This window comes from Lytechinus pictus, chromosome 5 (genome assembly GCF_037042905.1).
Source record: "Lytechinus pictus isolate F3 Inbred chromosome 5, Lp3.0, whole genome shotgun sequence".
Classification (NCBI taxonomy): domain Eukaryota; kingdom Metazoa; phylum Echinodermata; class Echinoidea; order Temnopleuroida; family Toxopneustidae; genus Lytechinus; species Lytechinus pictus.
Window position 1 is genome coordinate 22,792,072 of NC_087249.1, and position 25,182 is coordinate 22,817,253.

At 35.0% G+C, this 25,182-nt stretch overlaps 1 protein-coding gene across 2 annotated transcripts; it reads right to left on the reverse strand.

The window, feature by feature from the left end:
• Positions 1-61: 61 nt before the first annotated feature.
• Positions 62-20,113, reverse strand: LOC129262262 (lysosomal acid glucosylceramidase-like). 2 transcript variants are annotated; one of them, XM_064100047.1, is made up of 11 exons: positions 19,864-20,113; positions 15,307-15,495; positions 14,583-14,741; positions 13,546-13,679; positions 12,743-12,954; positions 11,471-11,708; positions 10,807-11,028; positions 3,535-3,698; positions 2,325-2,441; positions 1,138-2,120; positions 62-861 (listed from the first exon to the last, which is right to left on the reverse strand). In XM_064100047.1, the coding sequence occupies exons 1-10, from the start codon at positions 19,919-19,921 to the stop codon at positions 2,018-2,020; spliced, it is 1,596 nt and encodes a 531-aa protein (XP_063956117.1). In that variant the 5' UTR covers positions 19,922-20,113; the 3' UTR covers positions 62-861; positions 1,138-2,017. The 2 variants fall into 2 exon arrangements, with proteins under 2 accessions (XP_063956117.1, XP_063956118.1); XM_064100048.1 differs by having other exon boundaries at positions 648-2,120; positions 12,743-12,900.
• Between the last annotated feature and the right edge of the window lie 5,069 nt (positions 20,114-25,182).

The following is a 25,182-nucleotide window of genomic DNA, read 5'->3' on the forward strand; positions in this document are numbered from 1 at the left end:
TACGTCCCACTGTTACCAAGATGGTGCAATTTGATTGGTCGAAGGTAAATTCGTCAGAGAATTACAGCATTTTGTATTTAATTCATAGGTTAAATGAAACATGGGAACTGAAGGCCTATCCATTGCGGTCCAGTGCAGTGGATTAATTATAGACTGTATTTACAATAAAACGTTTTACTAAGGATTTTGCATTATGTTGACATTTTAAGACATTAAATCAACATCTTTCGAGGGTGGTGTGGCCTTCTATTTCACGAGAGGAGATAAATACTCGCAGGTGGTTCGTTTCTCATCCAAACCTTCCTAGGTTTGCCGCGCTATACCCCAATCGGAGGCTTAAAGATAGTACAAATGCTTGTGTAAGCCCTCTTTGATAATGTATGAGCAAAGAAGCAGTTTCCTATCTATTAATCCAGTATTTTAGTAATATTTCTTAATCTCTGAAAAGTTTGATGCATGTATCTTCAGAAGAAATTAAAACATTACACATTGATATCTGAGCATTGGTGTTATTACACACTCTCTCTCTCTCTCTCTCTATGTTGCTGAATATAAAAATCAAAGTTTATCTTTCAAAGATTAATTTTCCTGTTTGACAGCCAGAGAATAATAGAGTTAAATATCACTAGACTGTAGAATAGCCATTCCCACGAGCAAATTTGATACCGTTTTATTTGAAATAATATGAAATATAATTCTTTAATTTCGCTGAAATGTTTTTTATTTAATTTAAGTATTATTGAAAAAAATATATTAAAAAATAATCTGAAATATTATTAGTGAAAATGGACTTTTTGGAAATATGTGTATATTTTTGTCTATTGCAAAACGGCCCCTTCTTTTAAAAAAGGAAAAGTGAAGATTCTGCTGAGTCTGTCACCAGTTTTCAATATCTATGTATCTAAATCAAAATCAACCCGCTCCCATTTCTCGTTAAAAATCTACGTTTGTTTCAAAAAGAGGAAGCTACTTTTCTGCCGCGTTTATATGAGAAATTATTTAATAAAAAAATAATGATGATACTTAAAGGACAAGTCCACCCCAACAAAAGGTTGATTTGAATAAAAAGAGAAAAATCCAACAAGCACAATAGTGAAGATTTCATCAAAATCGGATGTAAAATAAGAAAGTTATTACATTTTTAGGTTTCGCTTCATTTCACAAAATAGTTATATGTACATCCAGGTCAGTATGCAAATGAGGGAACTGATGACATCACTCACTCACTATTAATTTGGAATTTTATTATATGAAATATAAAATATTCTAATTTTCTCCTCATTGTCCTGTGAAACAAAGTTTTATTTTGCCCTGAATATGTAGAATTACCATTGTCTAACATTTTATGGTTCAGTCAAGTTGGTCCATATTGTCAAATCTATAAAAATTGAAATATTGTGTAATTCAAACAATAAAAACCAAAAGAAAAAGTGAGAGAGGGACATCATCGATACTCTCTTTTGCATGTGATTAAATTGTGCATATAACTATTTTGTAAAAAATAAGGGAAACTTTAAAATGTCATAACTTTCTTATTTTACATCCGATTTTGATGAAATTTTCAGCATCATGCTTGTCTGAATTTTCTCTATTGATTCAAATCAACACTTTATCTGAAGTTGACTTGACCTTTAATAGTGCAGGAATGTGACAATGATATATAAGCTGAAATCACTGTTCTAATGCACACCATGATTTTTTGCAGGAGAATAAGTAATTTTTGCATCATTTAATTGCACAAAATTTGAATTTGGTACAGTAGTTCAGAACTAATATGAAGATATAGAAATTCAGGGTATGGCTGAAAACGAAACAATTAAACGCATAAATAAGGTCCAGATTCAATAATGAAACGATTAGTCCTAGTTATTTTCAACTGTAAACCTAGTAGATCTAAATAATTTATATTAATGAATTAAATTATTGAGTAGGATGTATAGCAAAGTATTTATATCCAAGGTGGTAAATATTAACGACATAATCACTAAGATTTTTATTGTTTTCTTAAATTATTAGATTATGATTTCCAGATATACGTTTGAATTGAACGAGATGGAATCTCGGCGTTGAGATAACCCACATCCGGATCATAGACATGAAGAGGAAACGTGAACTCCTTCCTGCATTAAGAAACAAAATATAATTTTTAAAGAGACGTTATTGTAAAAAAGGGTAACGTATAGGAAAATATAATTTTTAAAGAGTAGTTATTGAAAAAAAAGGGGGGGGTAACGTATAGGAATATATAAGAGGCAATGGGCCAATACCAATGCAAATATAAGTTAAAATTTAAAGGATCAAATAAAAAAACAGACAGTATTTACCTGTTCAAGACGACAAGCGCCATGTTTCCATCCGGGAGCTTGAATGCTAGATGCTCAACCAACCTATCGCGATCAGCCGATGACCCCACCCTCACCGATCCAGGGGTGATGAACTTACTATTATGTAAATGTAGAAGTTAAATACACAAAAATTAAAGTAAAAAACATGCATAAAGCAAAACATTATTCAAATCCCAGCCATGGCGTATAGTTTCCTTCAGCAAGAATTCATCCACAGTGTGCTGCACTCGACCCAGGTGAGATGAATGCGTACCGGCAGGAAGAAATTCCTGAAAAGGTGTGTGCACCTGAATCGGTAGCCTAGCTCAGCCGGGGTAATGATAATAGCAGGGCCCGCCGGGAGAATAGTTTTCGGAACTGAAGTGGCTACCCTGGGTAAATATACCGTTATTATAATAATTATTATTATTGTAAAGCCATCGTGTATGAAAGTAAAAATGATGTGGTAAACCACACACACACACACACACATATATATATATATATATATATATATATTGGTATTGGTGGTGATTTTTTGCCTGATTGCTAAGAAAGCATGAATGCTTGTAAGCAAGCAACCAGAGGACCGACGGCTTAAGGTCCTCTCCGAAGGACCTGGTACTGAGGATTAATGCCTTACCAAAGGGCACTAGCGCACAAAGTGAGAATCGAACCCGGGTCACCATATATATATATATATATAAATATATATATATATATATCATATATATCACAGTTTTGTTATTCTTCATCTAGGAAAGAAAGAAATATCAAACTGTCATCAAGTATCAAAGTATATATTTTCTGTTTTAAGTCATTAAATTTAATAAACCTACATGTATATTTTGAAACCAAATTTAGAAAGTGAAGGTGGGATCATGGTCTATACACAGGTGGGCATGATCTTTTCTGTTTCCACTAAAACCATGAAAATCTAGAGAAGTTAATGTGTTGACATTCCTTTAGATTGGTTTATTTATTTGTTATTTCAGTAACGCATGATACCAGGGGGCCGTTTCATAAAGCTGTTCGTAAGTTAAGAGCGACTTTAAGAACTACTGGTGAACCCTTACGCGCTAAACCATCTCCAATTAAATATACCATTTCCAACAGGAAAGGATCACCAGTCGCTCTTAAAGTAGCTCTTGACTTACGAACAGCTTTATGAAACACCCACCAGGAACTTATTCGGCCGCCTATCACCTACCTAAAGTGACCAAGGTGATAGTACATTGGTTGTTTGTAGAACACGTCTTCCTCGGCATTGACGATGATAGGACTATCCACAAAGTTACCCACCCAGTTTGGTCCTCCAATCATGTCTAGAGCTAGATTCCAGTCGATCCAACCAGCAACCCAATTGCCAAAATCCTAAGGTATTAACAATTAGCAGGATCGCAGGTTACGATTAGACTTAAATTTACTTAAATGGTTTAAACTGTCCAAACCTCCATTTAGAACCTTTTTTCAGTTCGTACATAGTTCTTTCTCGTCTTACCTGTGCGGAGGGGTGGCCTGGCTTCTTGCTAAAATGACCTGACACCGCTCCCTGAGGACCATTTTAATTTGTTTTATAAGTAGTTGTACAAAGTCTTATATAATCATGGTAAGAAATGATACTTGACTCAATAGGGTTTAGGAATGCAATATATACGAGCCTGAATTCTATAACAAGTTGGTTTCTCAAGGGCAGTGGTCAGTGACATTTAAGACATATGTCAAACAAGATCCGGGACCTACTTTAAAAATTTTGGGTGTTGTGGAATATGGGCAAGGGTAGCTGTCATCTTGAATATAAACATTATCCATCAACCTAAGGTCAGTGAGAACAGTAAATGGTAGAAAACAATACAAATGCACATAAAGAGTTTGATGACAGCAAATAATGTCTTCTTCCCATGAAATGTAAGAGGACTTGCTTCGAAACTGTGTATGTTTATTAGGAGACTTCGTAGAACAAGGCAAATGTATAATAGGTGGGCGGCCAGAAGCCAAAAAGTGCCGTATTTATTGACTTTAATCCCCCCGGCTGGATCAAAGCAAAATCATACATCAAATTAAAGGAAATTTTCTGAATTTTTCGGAATTGGGCATTAAAAATGCCGTAATGTGTAGCATCACTATGGAAACCAGCCTTGAATAAGCCACGCCCATTTTAGATACTTATTCAACATTTATCAGGCATTTTTTTTTCAAAGGATGGATCCACTATATATTGTAAGAAGAATTACTGAAAAACATCTTAGCATGAATTTTATGAACATTTTCTCAGAAATTGTTGCCTAGCAACACAACTTTCCTTAGCAACCATTTAACTCCTAAGTAAACCACTTATTTTCCATTTCAAACCTAACTTTTTAACTAGGTTAAATTAAACCAAATAAGTTACACCAATGAATTTATACAAAGTATTATTGAAAAATAACAAAAAGAACTGAAAACCCCATTTCAAATATTGCGAACCTCAAATAATTTTGCTAGGCTCTACCTGACATGCTAGACTAGACACATTCTGGAAAAAGAGGCCTATATAAACTTTAAGAAGCATTTTGGGGTAAAAGTTGGAAACCGGACTATTTCACACAATTCAAATACGCTGAATCTGATAAGATCGGTTCCCAAGCTAATTTCTCATGTTTTGACCACCTAATTTGCATAAACAAAATGGCTGCCAAATTGACAATTCAGAATATTATTTCGACAATGTTCTTTAATTATATTCGCTTTCACAGACATGAATACTGCAAAATCCTGCATACATACGTGTACCTTTCGGGAAAAATTGTAAATTTTTGTTTGCGGCTAATTAATTATGCAAATTTATGCATATTTTGGATCATTATGCTATAATTTGATAATTCCAGCTCAAATGTTCATATTTTTGGTACAAATAGCATTTACATCATTATAAATAATTGTACGGCCCTTAGAATATAATATCACAGTGAATAATAATGTATTTTATTGTTTTTGAATTTCTTTGTTTTTTGTACCTTTTGTTTTGTACATGTTTTGTTATGGGATCTGTCAAATTATTGATTATCAATGGCAGAAAATAATTAGCTTCAATGATTTAATTATGTAATCACTTTTTTATTCGCATATATCCATGGGCATAAACAGATGCACCCACTCCCACACCCACATCTGCATACAAAGGTAAACTCCTGCCTTCCCATTTAAAAGCACACTGGTGGAGATCCAACGAATTTAATGAACCTATCTGTATTCAAGCGAATGTCACTATTAATTGCTTATATTCTTATTAAAATATGGTATCTTGAATTATGATATCAATCAATTCATTCATATTTACAATTTTAGATGATGAATTATTAAATTTGAATCATAACATTACTGTAATTCTCAACTCCTAATAGTCAATCAGTTGCATTTAATATCCTGTGGAGTAGTTATGTTCCCGACCAGCAGAATCTGATCACACATACATATATATAAATATATGTATATATATTTAGTGTGTTTTTCTTCAGCAAAATGAAGTGAAAACCGTCTGCTGAAAATGAGATGTCCTGGGGCGGTATTCTGAGGTCATTTTATCTTTAAAATATTTTATTTTATCTCTTAAAATGAAATTGGTATTCTGAGATGACATTTTATCTCTCAGATAAAATTTAAAATTTTATCTTGCGTATAAATTTTATCTTGCGTATATATCATGATACGCAACAGAGCAGTGGCTGCTTAGACATATACCCATCGCGTATCTGGCCATTGCAACGCGGGTAATGTGCTTGCGCCCAAGTTACTTTGAAGAAAAAATAAAATAAACTTAAAAGAGGGTAGGGGCTATCTTATCTCCGCGACGTTGATTTCGTCAATATTTCTAGGTGAATCAACTCCAAATGTTGGCATGAAAATTAAGAAAAATTATATATTCATTGAGAACAACACCTTAAAGTTATTCCTGTACAATCAGGAATCATTTCATAAGACTTTTCTTGACTAATATTGTCTTTGAAATGAAGCTTGAAAAGATGCGATATAGACTTCGAAAAAAAGATGAGTATTGCCATTTTTGTTAAAAAGAAATCTCTGTAAAGACGCGCAAGCGTATAGTGCAAGCGTATTGAAGTCAATAAATTGACGCAATCTCACTCCTTCGCCACAACTCCTCGCGGAATGGATTTCCATTGGTTGAGTGATATGAGAGAGCTATAAAAGCGCGTTTCTAATTGGATATTGATTAAAAAATAGGTGTGTCTTGCAAAGATAAAATGAAGATAAAATTGTTCTCAGAATACCAATTCGGAGAGATTTTAAGGGTATTTTATCTTACTGATTTAAACGGAGATAAAATATTTTATTTTATCTGAGTTAAAATGGATCTCAGAATACCACACCTGTGTTTTACTCCATTACGCTCGTCAAATTGTTCCAATATTGAACAAAAATTCTCAGAACTGAACCCACATAATTATAATCCATCTAATTTCTCATTTTGCCTATCAATTATACCGTTTTCCGTGTTTTAAAAGCCAGACTGTGATGTTCTAAAGTTCCACAACGAATAAGTCACTGCATATCCTTTTAATAATTTTTTTTTAATCATTGGACTTCATTAACGGATTACATGTGCATCTCCATAATATATCTTTTCCAATGCAGTACTGCATCTGTCCTATCAATGATTGCCGCTTCATCCAACTTACAGGCATCCAGCTTCCCCCAGCTTGATATACACCTTTACCTTCGGGGTGTTGAATGATCAATTTCAGTTATCATCGATTTGGTGTTCCATTGGATGGCTTGATTGATAGGGCAGCCTCATATTATAAAAGTCATCTCTAATTGTTGAAATCAAACCAATTTAGTACAAGTATTCTGCGGAGGCAGTTCGTATCGAAGTCATCGTGTTTGTGTTCTTGAGATATGTCCGATTCTCATGTCACAGATCCATAGAGAAAACCTAAACTTTTGTCTTAAGAGAGAATCTGCTGTCTAACCAGATCTTGTTTCAGGTGTTAAAATGCTCGGAGTGCACCTTTTCCATACCGCAGTGAATTGTGTAATGTCTTCTAGGCCATTTATCGAACTTCTAATATTCACACATTTTCATATCTTCATAAGATAGACTATTTCAAATTGATAACGAAGATATCTTTCAGAGGATGGTGGGTTCCTGGCATGTTTGGCGTTCCTGTAGGTGATTATTAATCCACTTATTTTGATCGGTATTAAACCCAACAGCATCCAATAGCTTACCCAGCACTGATAGGCTGCATGCGAGTCTGAGATATCACCATCAAAGTCTAGTTCGAGAATTTATTCGATTGTAGAGCCAGGATTTCTCTTTCTATGAGGAAAGCAGTTGCCTAAGTTATGTTTGACTTGTCAACCGGTTTTGATACCAGTGAACATGTCATTCTCCTTAGGAGACTGACAGTCTGTTTTGGAATTCATGATTCTGCACTCCAATGGCAGGTTTCCTCTTACCTTGCCAACAGAGCTGTTTGAAGCTGTATTCATCACTGGCATGCAGTCTCCTGTGACTACCCTTTGATATGGAGTTCCTTGGGAGTCTGTCCTTGTACCTTGTTCTTCAAACTGTACATCACTCCTCTTGGCTCTGTAATGTGGCAACATGGTCTTGGTATACACTTCTATGCTGATGACATCCAGCTGTATACCTCACTTTTGATCAAAAAGGTAAATATACAGAGGTTCGTGCAGCTGCTGTTGTTGGTGCTGCCATTGAGGATTCGATGTTGGATGAAGGTCAACTTCCTGGAGCTTAACAATAAAAAGCGAAGTATCTTGTTCTGTCATCTCCATATATGCGTAATTATTATGACTACAACTCCAGTCTTAATAGGTGAGGAAGCTATATATCTCCAGTATGCAAGGCTAGATCTCTTGGCGTAGTCTTTGATAGAACAATGAGCATGAAGAAACACACATCACATGTCTGCCAATCTGCATATTACCTGCTCCACAGAATTGCTGAGATCAAACATTGTCTTACATGAGGTGGTGCAGAAAATATCACCCATGACCGGATAACCTCTAGACTGCCACTGGACTTCTGCAACTGTCTCCATGCTGGTTTACCTTCAACATGCATCTCTAACACTTTTTAACCTTAGGACACACTGTGAAAATTTTTTCTGCATTGGGCAGTGGCTGGGCTGGAAACCTTGTTTTGCCCATGTTTTAACCATGGAGCTAATCTGTGTTTAGCCCAATGTTTTTATCATTTCCTCTTCTGTATTCAGTATCGTTCGTCAAAGAATCTTCCAAGGCAATGATTGGATAAAAGCTGTGGTTTTCAGTTATCACTTTGATGGTTGACTTGGGGAAAATGTACCGTTGCCAAATAAATAAATAAATCGGTAATGACCAAAAAACTAGTAAGTGATCCAGTAATACAGACCCTTTGCATTTATTACAAATTGTTCTTTGGTTAACTGCCATCATTGCAGTTCTGATGGAGCTGAATCAAAGATATAATTTTGCTACAAGGATAATAACAATGTACTGATACTTATATCCGATTGATAAACTACACTGCGTAAATCATACGTTTAATTGATTATTTGATCTGTTATAAAACATTTTAATATATCTATTTCAAGAAATTTAAGTTCAGCATGATTACAGGTTTTCCAACTTCTAAACTCTTCTTTTCTTACGGGTTCATTGAATGTGGTAATTATCATGATTATAGGATCAGCATCAATGTTTTTATATTGGGCATGTCTACTACACATACCTTGCAAGTATATTACTTTCTATACACAGGTGTGGGTGTGGGAGCATGTGTGTGTATTTTTTCCTGAGTACAATTATCAGTTGTGGCAAAAGAAGTTTATCAAATGATTCAATCATTGAAGCTTAGTATTTGTCAGCCATTGATATTAGTTTTTTTAAAGATCTCATATCAAACATATACAAAGCAAATGGCAGAAAATACAAGAACACAAAAGAAATATCAAAGAACAATAAAATAAATATAAAAATTGACTTGAGTATTATATTCAAGGGCCAAACAATTATCATAATGATACAAATGCTGTTTGTACCCAAAATAATAAAACATTTAGGTGTAATTATCAAATTATAGCATAATATTGCAAAATATGCATAAATTTGCATAATTAATTAGCCGCAAACAAAAATAACAAATTTTCCAAAATGGTACATGTTAAGTATGCAGGATTTTGCAGTATCCATATCGGTGAAAGCGAATATTATAAAAGAATATTGTAGAAATAAGATTATAAATTGTCAATTTGGCAGCCATTTTGTTTATGCAAATTAGGTGGTCAAAACATGAAAAATTGGCTTGGGAACCGGTCTTATCAGATTCGGCACATTCAAATTAGGTGAAATAGACCGGTTCCCAACTTTTACCCCAAAATGCTCCTTGAACTCAAGTTCTCCCCATATTGGTCTTGTCTATGCCCCTTCACATCGTACAAATCGCCATATTATTGTTCATTTTGTCTACATTGATACACATATGTACAAGTCACATACTTTATACTATTTTCTGGTGAAAAAGTTGATTGAGTTAATAATACCTGATCAATTAATATGTATCATCTTTTCTTCAATAGAACAACAAAATGACCTTTCATATTACCCATGGATACAATTTGTTGCCTAGCAACAACTATTTTCCATAGCAACGACTATGTTAACACTCTTTTCCCTGAACAAATCTGTGGAAAAATATTCCATTATGAGCAATAATACTGACACAATTATCATATAGATGCCTACAACCTCGTTTTCAATAATCATTCAACAAACTGACTATCTTATAGCTTCCATGGAGACAAATGTGTTGCCTAGAAACAACATTCCCTAGCAACGGATATATTACCACTCTTCATCTCGGCCTAATGTGCTAAGTTGTGCCTTAGAGTAAAAATATTGAGAAAATTAACATATGATAGTTTGTTATCGATAGGCAAACAGCATTCCGGAGTTTACCATTTTCTACTGACAAAATTTCATTGACTAGTAACACTATTTACCTTTGCAATGAAATATGTTCCCCTTAACAAATCTTGAGGAAAATAATCCACTTTGAAGTGTACAGTACCATTTGTTCAATAATATACCTACATGCATACTGGCAATGGTAAATTAAAGGACACCACTTTATTTCTCTTATTTAAAAAAAAAATCACCTTGTTTGTATTGCTTGTCTACCAAATATATGAGTACGGTGAGCTTGGTTTTTAAACTTTATCATATAAAAAAGAGCAGCTGTAAAGAGAAATTCAAATGTTGCGGATAAAAAGAGAATAATATGGTTCGGAAGATTCATAGCTGGGTACATAACATTTTTTTAGTTTGCCGCACGCCTATAATGCTGGGTAAAGAAATTGTCGTTGAATTTGATGTAATGGATCATGGAAGAAAATAGGGTTAAGATAATGTCAAAGCAAATCTACTTTCTGGGTGAACGTAAAAATCAGAAGACACCCCTAAATCAAAAGTCAAGTACCTCGATGATGTTAAAGCTGTATGCTTCTCCTCTTTCCCAGCTTCCAAGAATGACTTCCTTTTCCCTGTCCAAGTGGCCCTCGCAAGCCTCTGTTCCTATCATGAAGTAGTCTGGATAAGCATGATGTGTAGCATTAAGACGACTAGGGTCTACCCAGTCATCCCAATACCAATGGAGTCCAATACCGGATACGTACTGTGAGGCGAGGGGGTCTTCCAACACCTGCAGGAGACGATAAGAGGTTAGAATATTCAGTTCATGGCAGAAGAGCTTAGTGGGAATGATGAATGAAAACATCGAGTTTGTTGATTAAGATATCATTCTATCTGTTGAGGATTCTCTGTTTGCTTTACTTGTTGCTTCTCATGATTCGTTATCTCACTTTCTTATGACTAGAAGTTAAAGAAAAATGTCTCCTCCGGTCTAATAAAACTTTCAAGTGCCATCGTGAGTTTCAGTTCAAATTTTGAATTTAGTCCAATTAGGCAAGACATAGTTATGTTTGATCTGAATCCGCTTTTGTGGAGACGTCACCTTCAATTTATTTTCAATTCACTGCTTGAAAAGAGAACGTCTTCCCTAATTTCAGAGAATGGCATTTGTTATACACATCCCGCGCTAATATCGGTCATAATAGTGGTAAAGATAAAAACTATATAGTTACCACTTCTGCCCAACGGGGAAGGAGAAACCTCTGATCATCTAGAATAGTAAGCTGAATATCTAAATGACCTCGTTCACGTAAGGTTGGACCAAGGTCAAGTTTGATGAAGTCCCTCTGCAGACTTGGACTGAAGAACATGGCTTGCCAGGCCCAGTTTGGAAACAGACCCGCAGAGGGTTCGTTGCCTCCGGTCAGACCCCAGAAGGGAACGCCGTAATTGCTGTAAGCTTCTAAGAATCTGGAACATAGAAAATTGAAAGGCTAGTGAAAAAAACGTGTAAAGTAGGCCTATATAATGGATTTCGAATGGATCTCAATGGAACTGTAAGATGATGTCTAATAAGGTATCGTATCGTGATTTTAATCTCAGGCAACGACCGTGCTCCTGGCCCCTCATGAATGCAGTATGACATGCTAGTTTTAAGGACGCAAGAGCAATTTGGGTTTTCTGTAGTTTCATATTGCTTGCTACTTTTGAAACACATGATGTTGAACTTCCACAAAGTGGTGTGAAGCATAGGCAATGAATAAGATTTAATCAAATGAAGATTATCTTTGACCCCCATTACACCGGATTTTCTACCCGTTTAAAAAAAATTTACTGAAATTGTTGCCCACCCCCTCCCATTACACCGGAATCGTAATGAGTCTCGGGGCGGCCCGAGACAACTTTCTGTGCGTTTACCCCAAATTACCAAAGCTGTTCGAGATAGGATTGGCCAAGCGCGCGCTGCGTTTGTTGTTTGGACCTATGGTTTGGACACGTGTAGCGCATCAAGCGAACCTGTCTCGGACCAGTCTCGGGCAGGATTGCGTTTACACCGAATCCAAAGCAGTCGCTGAGCGGCCCGAGACCGGTCTCGGAACACATCGCGAGGAGATCCGGTCTCGGAACACATCGCGAGGTGATCCGAGATTCGTTTGCTCAGAAGGGCTCTCGGATAGATTTGTGCGTTTACACCAGATTAGAAACCTGGCCGAGACGCCCCGAGACTACTTACGAAATCCGGTGTAACAGAGGTTTTTGTTTCTCTATCATGAACCTTTCATTCCAATTCCCCTGGATCCAATCTGCTACTGAATGAAAGTCATTGAACGCATTGTTCAGATTGCGTTCATGGGACACCCTCTACCGCACAACAAATATTGTGATTACCATGCTTTAGTGGCAATTAAGCGTGACTTTCAACTATACTTGACTGTAGCTTGAACCATAATACCACGTTCGAGATCTCCAAATAACGTCTCTATGGCACGAATTGTAAAACTCACTTGGCAAGATAGAGTGCCCATGATTTGTAGTATTCTCCGCCAGGCAATCCTTTGAGTCGACCACCTCCTTTCATAGCACCATTTGTTTTCATCCATCCTGGAGCTGACCAGGCACTACCTATCAACTTGATGGGTCTATAACTCATGGCTGACGCTCGCTTGATCATCGGGATTTGAAAGAGGACAAGAAAGACGAGGTAGGAGTTTTTGCACTGTGATACAATATTTATATAAGTGAAATTACTATCTTGTGGAGTTTGATATTTATCATGAAATCATTCCTCAATATGGTTTGTCAGTGATTATCTCTCTTAGCAACTCGTATAGGATTGTGAAATACTCGCATCTGATTGGCTGAAAATGCTGAAAGTCACTGAAAATTGTGAAATGGTCCACCCCCAACACCTAAATATCCAGTTCCCTATATTGACTTCTTGCAAAGGGATGTTAGTACGATTAACACGTAGTTGATCTTCATACTGCAAACAAAATTAACGGGTAAGATGTGGATTATAATTATTAATGGTATTACTAACTTCATTGATAAATTTCATGAATATACTTATTTTTGTAATCAGAATCCTCTAATTTGAGTGACAAGAAATTCAATCTTATTTCCTGAGAGGATAGAAAAGCTAGGAATTATGTAATAAATGACAATGAGTATGGTGTACAACGAAATTGTCATGTAGATTTGATTTATGGGTATTCTTTCAAAACAATAGTAATCACTCCTTGCAATTTCTTCGGCAATGTGATACTAATAATAATCATTTATATCAGAAAAATAACGCTCAATTAACCTTGAAATCGGTGTCCTCTGGGGCAAGTTGGAAATAATCGAGATTGAAATCTTCCGGTATTTCGGCGTACGAATATTCCCTGGTTGAAAAATCACAGCTTGCAATAGGTACACGACCAAAGGTATATTCAATTCCTGACATATTGCAAAAGACAGACACTGATACTCATTATTTGTTCCAAATAGGGCCTATACACATTTAAATGTATCTTGATTGACTCATGTGATTTCTGTGTGACAAAAGCATGTCGAAATTCTAAGTTCATCTGATATCAAATCTTCTACCGTGAAATTTGAAACACGTCATTCTTTGAAAGTTATAATGTACACCAGGTGGACTAATACAAAGTTTTAAGATCAGCTAATTTTTGGATATATACAAATCGAGTGATCCTGACATCATACGTATAAAGTTAAAGAGTTTTTAAACCGTTATATGTAAAAATATATATATATAAATATTCACGTCAAAACAAGTGATCCTAGACTCTGCCCCCCCCAAAAAAAAATCGATAATATTAATAGATCATTCAGTTTCACCCTCCGCTCCCCCTTCTCTCTCCCCCCCCCCCTCTCTCTCTCTCTCTCTCTCCCTCCCTCTCACTTTCCTTCCTCAAGGATAGACTTAAAGAGAAATTCCAGTATTTGCAGTAAACACTGATTTCATGAGAAAGTCTGTAAAACAAGGCTTAATTGTCAGTATATCATCGAGGATCTAGATCTGGTACAGTTACATAAACTGAACTTTGTGAAATCTTGAAATCTACGCTGAAAAATGTTCATACTGAAGATCACCAACACAGATAGGCACACGTGGGACAGTGTATTATAATTGCTAAAATAAAGACCCGACGGAAGTGACCGAATCCGCGCTTATTTTGCTTATTTCTCAGCAATCACACAATTTCTTCCAGAATCCTTTGGCACATATTTTTTATTCATACAAACAGACACTTAGGTGGTCATTATATTAGATTCTGTAAAAAGTCATTTTTAGATCGTTACCAAAACTGGAATTTATCTTTAACTTTGTATTACCGTCAGGTGAGAAGTACGCCCTCAGCAGGGTATCTTGCATGCCAGACGATAGGTTGTAGAGATTGAGCGCAGCTGCATCGGTGAAAGAACCGCCAAAACCAAGAATGGTTTGGTACTTGTCTGATCTGTCAATTGTGATCGTAATGCTCGTATCTGGTACTTGAAATAAAATGAATAAGAAGGGAGACTAAATGATAAAAGGACACCAAAGACCGAAAGCTACTTCTTGTCAGTTATCATTCTGTTTCTTTCACTCAACCATAGAGGATACCTTCAATTAAAACAATTTAAACTTACTTCCAAAAACTTGCCAAAAAGGGAAATGCCCATTCTGAGCCAGTGGGAGCTAGACTTTAATATATTTGTGAGGGATAGAAAAACTTTTTTTACAGTAAGAATTTTCTGACAGGTAAAAAAAAGGGGTTATTGATCCCAAAGGGGACACAAATTGCTTGTAATTCGAGCAAAGAAAATCGGATGATCAAAAAAGAGTGGGTATATCTAAGATAGGGAACCATGCATGTATATACAAATTTATGGAAATTATTGTGGTAGCAATTTTTTAGCTGGTAGTTTATTCATTCATCGTTAAATGAAATAGAAATTCAAAATTATGATAGAAAAACATACAAAATATTTGATCAAATTAGAAATAGGAACATGTGGTATATGGTGGTGTCTAGAAAGAATCAATACTAGATTTATGTCTTATGAGCTCACTTACTATTAGGGGTTGGTCGATTTCTGATTGGCATCTCATCTTTATCCAACCTAAAGCCTCGCTTTCCAGAAGTATACACTACAAAGTTTTCATCGTCGAGGGTGTATTCTTCGATGACGTCACAATGAGAGGCGGAGCACTCACAGACGTAAGAGCTTGTGTCGGAAAACTGACGAAATTTGCAATCATTATCTGTATCATGGGAGACCAATATCATGCTGACTCACAGGCAATATTTTAAACTACAATTCTTATTCGAGGAATTCTCCTGGATCAAGTTACAAAAGATAATTTATGTATTAAACTCGAGATAATGCCTTTGCTTAAAGTAGGCCTACAATGTAAAGACAATGGCGATATCTCTCTGATTATTACTCATCACTGGTGGATCCAGGGGGGGGGCACTGAGGGCACGTGCCCCCCCCCCCCTTTGAGAAGCAAAATTAAAATTTGTAATGTAAAAATGCCATTAAAACAGAGGTGTGCCCCCTCTTTTTAAATTTAAGAACTTTTTTACTTTTTTTTTTTTTTGCGTGTCGAAATTTTCCTCCCCCTTTTGGAAAATCCTGGATCCGCCCCTGTTACTCATCAAAACATTTCCGTCATTACTGATAACAGTAGATACATCTATTGGTACCCTTCATTACCTTGCACTTCGAACCCCCTCCCCCCCCCCCCTTCTTCCCACCAAATAAGTGACCCACATTATCAACTTCTTTGAATTTGAAGCACTAGATTGGGGAAAGTTTAGCTTCCTGAACCAGAACACAGGCTCCGAAGAAACACATCTTTTTATTTATATTAGAAATGACACATTTAGTCATCCTGTTCGCAGTCTCAATCCTCATTATTTGATCAAAGTGTAATCAACAGTGAACTACTATTGAATTAGACCCTAGAATCTCCTTCATTTGTCATGTTTTTTTCGATGAATCAACAAACACAAAGAACAAATGCAATTTGCGTGCTGATTCGTATTGTGTATGTTGACCTGTATGATCATGTGGGGTTTGAAGATGGCCAAATAGACTTTTATAGCGCATATCACCCACATAATAGTATCTTAAGGATATAGATTTAGGTGAGAATATGAAAAAGAAATATGGCCGGTACATGAAGATAGATATAAGAATGAACATTCGCAAAGATTAAATGAATACCTAAATGTTATTTTGATATTTATTTAAGGTAATTATCAATAATATATCGGAGTCCTTTCTCTTCTAGATTTACAAAATAAGTCGACTTATTAAAAAAAAAAATTTTATAACTCATCTGTATAATTATGCCCGTAACAAGCAAATGTTATTTTCCAAAAATTATGTCTTGGTAATCGTGTATCGAATGTTCATAATCTTGAAAACATGAATTAAGCCCCTAATCAATAAACCTGGGACATCATAATGTCCCCAATTCCATGATCCTTAGTAAGCTCCAAGAAGAAATGTTTGTATATTATGAGAATTTTAATCATTCGTTTATGAAAAGGCTTGTATATTTTTGTTCTTGTTCTTTTTGTTTGTTGTTGTTGTTGTTTTACTTGGAGATCAGTATAATCGGCCGCGCCGAATTACATCTTTTGTAGCATCTAATATCAGTTGATTTAAACAGTGGCTTAAGGAAGTTTTTTACATCATAGTTATATCTCCGGTTTTTTTTTTCATTTCTAATTGCAGTGCGAGTAGGCCTACCACTGGAAGCACAAAACGAGACTACAATTTTTAAATAGCAACTGCCATTATTTCGGGTCATTTATATGAACCAATTCTATGCAATGTGATATCTGAATTTTTGGAGATCATGCCATTAAAATAAACATAATGACGAATATAGATTGGTTTCGTCACGTCTCGTTTCAACTCATACGTAATCACCAAAGCGTTAAAATGACGTCACATTGGTACAGGTTGAACCTTGGAAAGTGCTATAATGGACAGATGATAGCTTAGAAAAACAGACAGAACGGGAAAATGTATCGGTATTCTCTACAGGCACGCTTAGCATATGGGGGTTTTCATGCCTTCTCAAAACAGTGGCATAATTTGCGTTGCATATAATGTGTATATCGAATTGTTTATTTGGCCGTGGGTATAGAGTACACTATGTTGTTATCATTGCTGTTTGTACTTCTCATAACACAAAGCTGTATTATACGTAAAATACGCGGCCTTTCAAATGAAGTGTCGTTGATTAATAAGTTATGTCAGAACGTCACATCTATAGATACATGTGAGAGACATGTACATGTTATGGCCTCTAAACATTGCAGCATTGTGTCGCAGATACAGTAGAATGTTATTGAATGAAAATGTAATAAATAGTAGTTCATACTGGCATTGGCGGTTTCGAATGACGCATTTTGTTTCTGCTTCAATGAAAACTTTAAATCAGAATGGAAGTACTATTTTAATATTCTTCATTTTATTCTGCACCTACTGAAAAACAAAATGAGTATGATGAGTGAAATTGGACCAAAGTATATTTTCATTGATATTGTTGGAATAAAGTGATAATGATAGTAGTAGTGTTGGGAGTGGTGGTGGTAGTGGTAGTAGTAGCAGTAGTAGTAGTAGTAGTAGTAAAAGTAGAAGTAGAAGTAGAAGTAGTAGTAGTAGTAGTAGTAGTAGTAGTAGTAGTAGAAGTAGAAGTAGAAATAGAAGTAGTAGTAGTAGTAGTAGTAGTAGCAGTAGTAGTAGTAGTAGTAGTAGTAGTAGTAGTAGTAGTAGCAGTTGTATAGATGTGGTAGTCGTAGTACTTTATCTAATTCGACACTACTACTACTACTACTACTACTACTGTAACTTTTACTACTACAACTAACAGCAATGAGAACGATAATAATTAGTCTTTATAATGCTAATAATCATCATGATAATGAACATTACAAATACCAACTCCAATAATAGAAAAAAAAATACTTTTAAAATATAATAATCATAATAGGGCTAATGGTGGAAAATAATTAAAGAGATGTTCTAGACTGTAGATATTTATTTTCTGAAAAATAGAGTAAAATTCACGAGGCAAAATGCTGAAAATCGTATCAAAGTCGGATAAGAAATAACGAAGTTATTGAATGTCAAAGATTTGCATTATTCCGGTGAAACAGGTATAGGATGTATTCATGAATATTCATTAGGTGGGCTGATGATGTCATATTCCCACTTGTTCTTTTGTATTTTTTATATGAAGTGAGGTTCATTCAAAAAAAAATTCTGCTAAGAACTAAAACAATTGGATTGACAACTAATTAAGTTCATTAGTTATTTATTGCTGCAACTTGTTTCATCATTAATGGAGACACATCATTTACACATGTATGAAAAAATGAAACAATCATGATTTCATGTAACAAAAAGGAACGTGGGGATTTGACATCATCAGCCCACCTAATGAATATTCATGACGACGTGCATGTATCTATTTTCACAAAATATTGCAAAATTTCGTTATTTGTTATCCGATTTCGATGAAATTTTCAGCATTTTGCTCTGTGAATTTTACTCGATTTATTTGGATATAAATACCTTCAACTTGGAGCATCCCTTTAAGAAGCTTCCTTAAAATGATACGACATGATGCTTTTCCAAAAATAACAAATTTTGTCCATACATGTTGACGAAAGTAAAAATAACAATCATGAAACGGCCTAGGCTACACTTATCCTGGTGTTATTTGCGAATGAGATTTTTTTAGTTGCTTGATGAATGTGTGTGTATGTGGGTGAGGGTATGTATATGGGTTGTGTGTTTTTTTAGGCGAGAGTATTTGAATGTGTGTGTGAGGAGTGGTATATGCGTAGGAGGGTGTGTGTGTGAGGGTGTGTGTGAGGGTGTGTGTGTGTGATGGTGTGTGTGCTTGTTTGAAAGCAAAACCAGGGAGAAAGAGTGTGGGTGTTGGCGACACTTTGGAAGGAACATGTTAGGTAAGACATTTTGTGTAAGTGTTGGTAAAAGTACTTGATGGCTTGAGTGTGCGCCATTATAAACATTCAGCGGAATTACACGGCGTACTATATATCTTTTATAAATTCATGATTAAAGGAGTCTTCATTCCTCCCCCCCCCCCCCGTAGGTAAAGATGTACAAAAAATTAATATTAAAACCAAAATAATTCAATTAACCAGTGAACAAAGGAAGAACACATTAATCTATTGACGGGTTGATTGATAAACGATTGAATGAATACAGAATAATGATTTTAAGAACCTGGATATATTTTTATTGAGGTTGAATGAAAAAAATCATTAGAGATTTTAGAAACACTAAACCGGAAGTGAGAACAAAATATAGATACATATATATATATATATATACTTAATTGATTTTACCATAATTATGCAAGTGTGATTATATCTACTTTTCAATAAATTACATCCCCCCTTTGCCTAATTTGTCAATGCGTTTTTTGTATTTTGAATCAATATCTTTTCAGTAGCAATGTAAAGTCAGATCCTCCCACAATATAATTACTACCCATCATAGATGTAATCATCTAAATATCTGATTTATAGAAGTAAAAGAGGCTAATTAATAGGATAACAACTGTTCGATTACCAACCTGTACCACTGACAATCCCCGCAAGGACGAACAACAAATGCCAGAAGATGAAATCCATCCCGGAATAAACTTTCCTCTACTTCCAAATCGAATATTCTCCCACAATACACTGAGGAATATTGTAATGGGAGTCAATCGTTTAAAAATTAGCAAAGGGGATTAATTCGAACGAGGCGAGTGATGCAATTAGAAATGTTAGACAGACGGCCCTAAAACTCCACTCATCTAAGACGCTCTTAAATCATGCAATGGGGTTTGTTCGTGAGTAGATTAAAATAATGAAACAGCCATATGATAGAATTCTAAAGAAGTGTAATCATTAACAGTTTTATCATGCATGCGACTTCGATAGAGTCGTTCTTGGAGAGAATTGTCGAACGCCTGAAATGATTAAAGGATACCTAAAAACAAGCCAAATCGAAGGACGATATGTCATGCCCGCATTGTATATTCAAGCGAATTAGTATTTGAAGCGTTTTTTTAGATAAGAAAGAAGAGTTTGATTGAATAAGTCTCCAAGGAGTCATTGACAAATATTTGGCTACATAACCGGAACCTCTTAAAATATGATTGATTCATTCTGAAATTACTGAAACTTTTTTTAAATATATGAATGAATTGATGGAAAACTAAATTTTCTACAGCTGTCGTCATTTTATAATTTTGACAATGTACTGTTGCCATCCGTGAATCATGTGATATAAAGAAAGTGTAATTACTGTATTTTTTAAGAAGGTAAAAATGTGACGCTATTCCATTCGACTGTTACTGTTGTATTGCGTTATGAGATCCAACATAATATTTGCAGAACTGCGTTTTCTCATTTCCTTGATTAGCAAACCGTGATATGCACAGATAAGAAGAAATTTATGTGATTGTATTTCCCTCGTACATTTTCTTAATGGTTGATGTATTTCAAATGAGAATGTGAAGTTAGTACATAAACAAGCCAAGCTTATTTCCATGCCTTGAAAGATAAATGTGAGGTAAAGATAAGAATATCAAAACAGGTGTCCGTCTTCGCAAAAAACACTCACGATATACGGTCAACCACCACTGGCGATGCAATCAATATTATTTTCCCGGTAAGCCAAACGATAAGCTGATTAATTTGCACCAAAATAGGCGATAACTGAACGAACTTGAAACATTAATTGAATTTATTTAAGTTTGTTGAATGTTAGATTAATACTTAATTTAATTTTTATATCTATTTTATTTTAGTCAAAGAAGAGACATATATTTAGGATAACAAGATCAGTTTGACACTATGATCCTGTTTAAGGACTTATGGTAATGGTTTTACACTGTAAAAAATGAAGTGCTAATTTAGCACTTACAGTGCTTGTATAGTGACTGCACTACGAGTGCTGATTTTCTAGTTTAAATTTGAACTAGAAAATCAGCATTCGTAGTGCAGTCACTATACAAGCACTGTAAGTGCTAAATTAGCACTTCATTTTTACAATGTAGGTGTTATAACAAAATGCAACATAGCAATGCATTCTGAATGATTAAGGGAGTTTGCAGGATGTTTTAAGTGTGTTTTAAGGATTCATATTCAAATTATCATCGTGGCTCATATTGGGGAATATTTGTAAAGCAGCTTTCTGACGTGAACACTCTAAAAAATGAAAAGCTAATTTAGCACTTAATGGGCTTTTGTAGTGACTGCACTTTGAGTGCTGATTTAGTCATTCAAATTTGAACTAGAAAATCAGCATTCAAAGTGCAGTCACTATACTAGCCCATTAAGTGCTAAATTAGCACTTCATTTTTTAGAGTGAAATCTGAAAGTGTTTTTGTTTCTTAGATAATTATATCAATAGTCCTGTGCGAGCCTCTCCTCCACTCCCTTCCCCCATTTCTCTTTACGTGAATCTTTTCCCTCTCTTCCCCTCGATCTTCTTCTCTCCTCCCCACGATCTATAACTACCCCCTCTCTCCTTTCTCGCTTCTCTATCTCTTATCTTCCCCCCCCCCTCTCTCTCTCTCTCTCCCTCTCTATCTCCGTCCCTCTCTCCCTACCGCTCAACCTGTCCTCCTTTTCTCTTTCTCTATTGAGAACTTTAGACTTTCTGTAGAGATTTATACATTAACTATAATTGTAGAGAGGGGTGCGTAATTATGCATCCTTTCACACACACGCACAGACACACTTTTTAAATAAACACACACCCCTCACCTAGACACGCACACACACATACAAACCCACATTTGCACACTAACATGCAAACCCCGTCAATCAATTTACCAAATCTTTTATACGATGATTATGATCATTCTCATACCTTCTCAGCTAAGCCATCGATTTTAGCATGAATTTCACACGAATTTAAAGTTTTATCAGTCATATATGTGCAGAAGGAAAAAAATCCGAACGTGATCAAAAGAATATTTGAATTTTTTTTTCTTTGACCACAATGTTCACAAGAATATGTTTGTCTAAAATAAACAATTTGTACGATTATTTCAGAGTATTATTCAATTCACAGGGTTATCTTTCAAAATGAATACACACTCTAAAAAGTGAAGTGTTAATTTAGCGCTTTTAAGCTACTTAAAAGCAGCTTGTATACTGACTGCACTTGAGAGTGCTAATTTTCTAGTTCAAAATTGAAATAATAAATCAGCACTCTGAAGTACAGTCACGATACAAGCTCCCCATATGTGCTAAATTAGCCCTTCATTTTATTTTCTTGATAATAATATTATGAAATATCAATCATTGAAATTCCGACACTTAACTGAGCAGATAACTGACCAGTTTACTTCATGTGGGATCAGGGGCGGCGCCATTATTCAATCATTAACAATTACACCACCCTCAGACAGATCTTGCTGTCCCTCTCCCTACCAAACTACACTTTCGCCGCCCTTCTCATACACATTCGGAAGAAATAGATCAAGCGCATATCACCATATCATACTTTACAAAGGTATTTCGTATTCATATACGGTAATGACTGAAACATCTTACGAATCTAAGTTTGTTGTAGAAATAAACATGATAATTTCACTTTATTACGATTTCAGTGTTTATACAAGTATGCAAATGAAAAACAAACCAAAAGTTATATGATCAACACAATAGGATAAGTTGGTTATACAATTTTGCAAATAATAACACAAGATAACACTCTTTAAAAAGACTAATGGAAAAAGCCCAATGTGTTGGTGAATATGTATCCGACCGAGAAATAAAGTGTCACTCAAATTCGTTAGATTCTAGTAGAATTTTAGTTTATTTTTATAAATCATGTAGTTTTCAATCAGCCACACATCAATCAACACGTTGGTTATTTTTCTTAACAGTTAAGCGTAATGATATAAGTGGGACTATGTTGTGATACGCTCGTGCAATGTTTACTTATTGTAAGGGTGCTCACATTACGTTTAATACATATCTTTCAATATATAAACTTGTTTCAGGAATCAGTGGGAAATTGTGAATGCTAGATAAACACTTTAACTACTACTAGATCTTTTTATTTTGTATACGAAGTACTCTTTTCAAAATGTGCGGAATGTATAAAGGCCAGAGACTTGATCAATATTTGCAAGCATAAGATCAATTTTAGTATAAACATGGCGATAATTTGCATTAGCAAGTTCTGAATTATGCTCTTTTGAACAATGCTGAAGAGTGGTTTCATTCGGAGTGTGAAATATCTTCACTTACATCAAAATGAGTTACATCAGTGTTGATTTATACATTATGACGGGTAACCTTGTGTTATATCCTTAAATCTTATTTCAGTCATTCAGTGAAAGCTTAAGTGGTTTGCCTGTTGGATTCCAATATACACACTTAAAATGTTGGACAACATACTGCCCTCTGTATTGGGTAATGTATGTTGATAATATATATATATATATATATATATATATATATATATATATATATATATATATATATATATATATATATATATATATATCCCTTTTAAGCTTGAATGCTCATTCGAGTCTCTTACCCTGGTGTCATTCAAAATTTAAAGAATATTACATTTTGCTTTGTGCTTCAATGAGCGAAGGGAAAGATGAGGTAGAAAGATAATTATGTGGTCAGTTCTTAAACGGCCACGTCACCTCTAGCATCAAATGTATTTGGTTGGACATGGTTAGCGTTAAACAAGAAAAAACAGTGAAACGAAATTCATTGAAATGGGTCATGTTATAAGGTCATTACTTCATTTTTAAGTTTTGCTTTTGTTTGATAAAACGAAGATGGCAATGCTGTTACTTTCATCATATTTCCAAGAAAAGTTTTACTTTGTTGTTACCCCGTCCATTAAACTAAACCTGTTTTGAAAGTGGTCCTTTAAAAACAACTCTTTTCCCATACATCTTAATGTGATCAATGTGTGCGCTTCTTTGAAGGATACAGTGGAAGAGGAATGGCGCAAAATTCTATAACAGCGCGGTAATACAAATATTATCGATAAACAAAACCAACAAATGTTATCAAAACCTCTCCCATGTGTGCCGGTGATCGATTTACATTCATCCTGTCAAACTTCAAATTAAAACCATCGGAATGGGAAGGACTTCGACAGGGAACGATTAGGTATTCTCACCAGTCTCCCAAGGCCCATATATTACATCAAAATTCAAATTGATGTTTCTTCTGCGCTTGAGGACATAGAAAAGAGCGATTCCGTGATGCATCTTTTATGCAACATGTAGAAAGTAAAGGATAATCATGAAGAATGAATTCCCAAATTTTCATTCAATAACGGAAGGCGACAATCCCCCTTTAGCATTAGATTACTTACATGTAATACATGCATACATTGGAAAAAGCACTTGAATTTTCATGTCATAACTATAAACTTTTTGAGCTCTAATGTGAATAGTATTTATTCTTCCAATTCGCAATATGGGTATTTTCCCACACTGTCGCATTTTTTAAAAGAGATAATGAATCTGCATGGCTTAAATGGAGATTGTTAAAAGAACTTTTTTTTCTGTTGGAAGAAAACGGTTATTTGAGAGTTTTAGTAAGCCTTTACTTTTTCTGTTATCGGCCAAGTACGGAAGCTTAGAATAGTGTTTTTTTTTTATATTTTGACTTGTAATTCATACATGGAAGAATATGAAGATTTTGAAATCAATGCTGCTATTTTCGGGACATATAGTACTGAATATGAAATGGACACGGTGATTCATTCGACATGAATTTTTCATGATTTTATCTTTTTTGTTATTTAGGCTATTATTCATACAGGGTCGTGTCGCTCATATTTTATAAAATCACCAGGTGGCCTCAACTATTTTTGATACAGAATCAAAGATACTGATGTCATGGACATAGTA

Bases quoted from the DNA above. Each gene is read 5' to 3' on its own strand.
- LOC129262262 (XM_064100047.1), bottom strand. From the start codon at position 19,921: ATGGATTTCATCTTCTGGCATTTGTTGTTCGTCCTTGCGGGGATTGTC. The intron at 3,699-10,806 runs GTACTTGACTTT...TTAATACCTTAG, and splicing joins ACAGCTTTAACATCATCGAG to GATTTTGGCAATTGGGTTGC. The intron at 2,442-3,534 runs GTAGGTGATAGG...TTTACATAATAG, and splicing joins TATCACCTTGGTCACTTTAG to TAAGTTCATCACCCCTGGAT.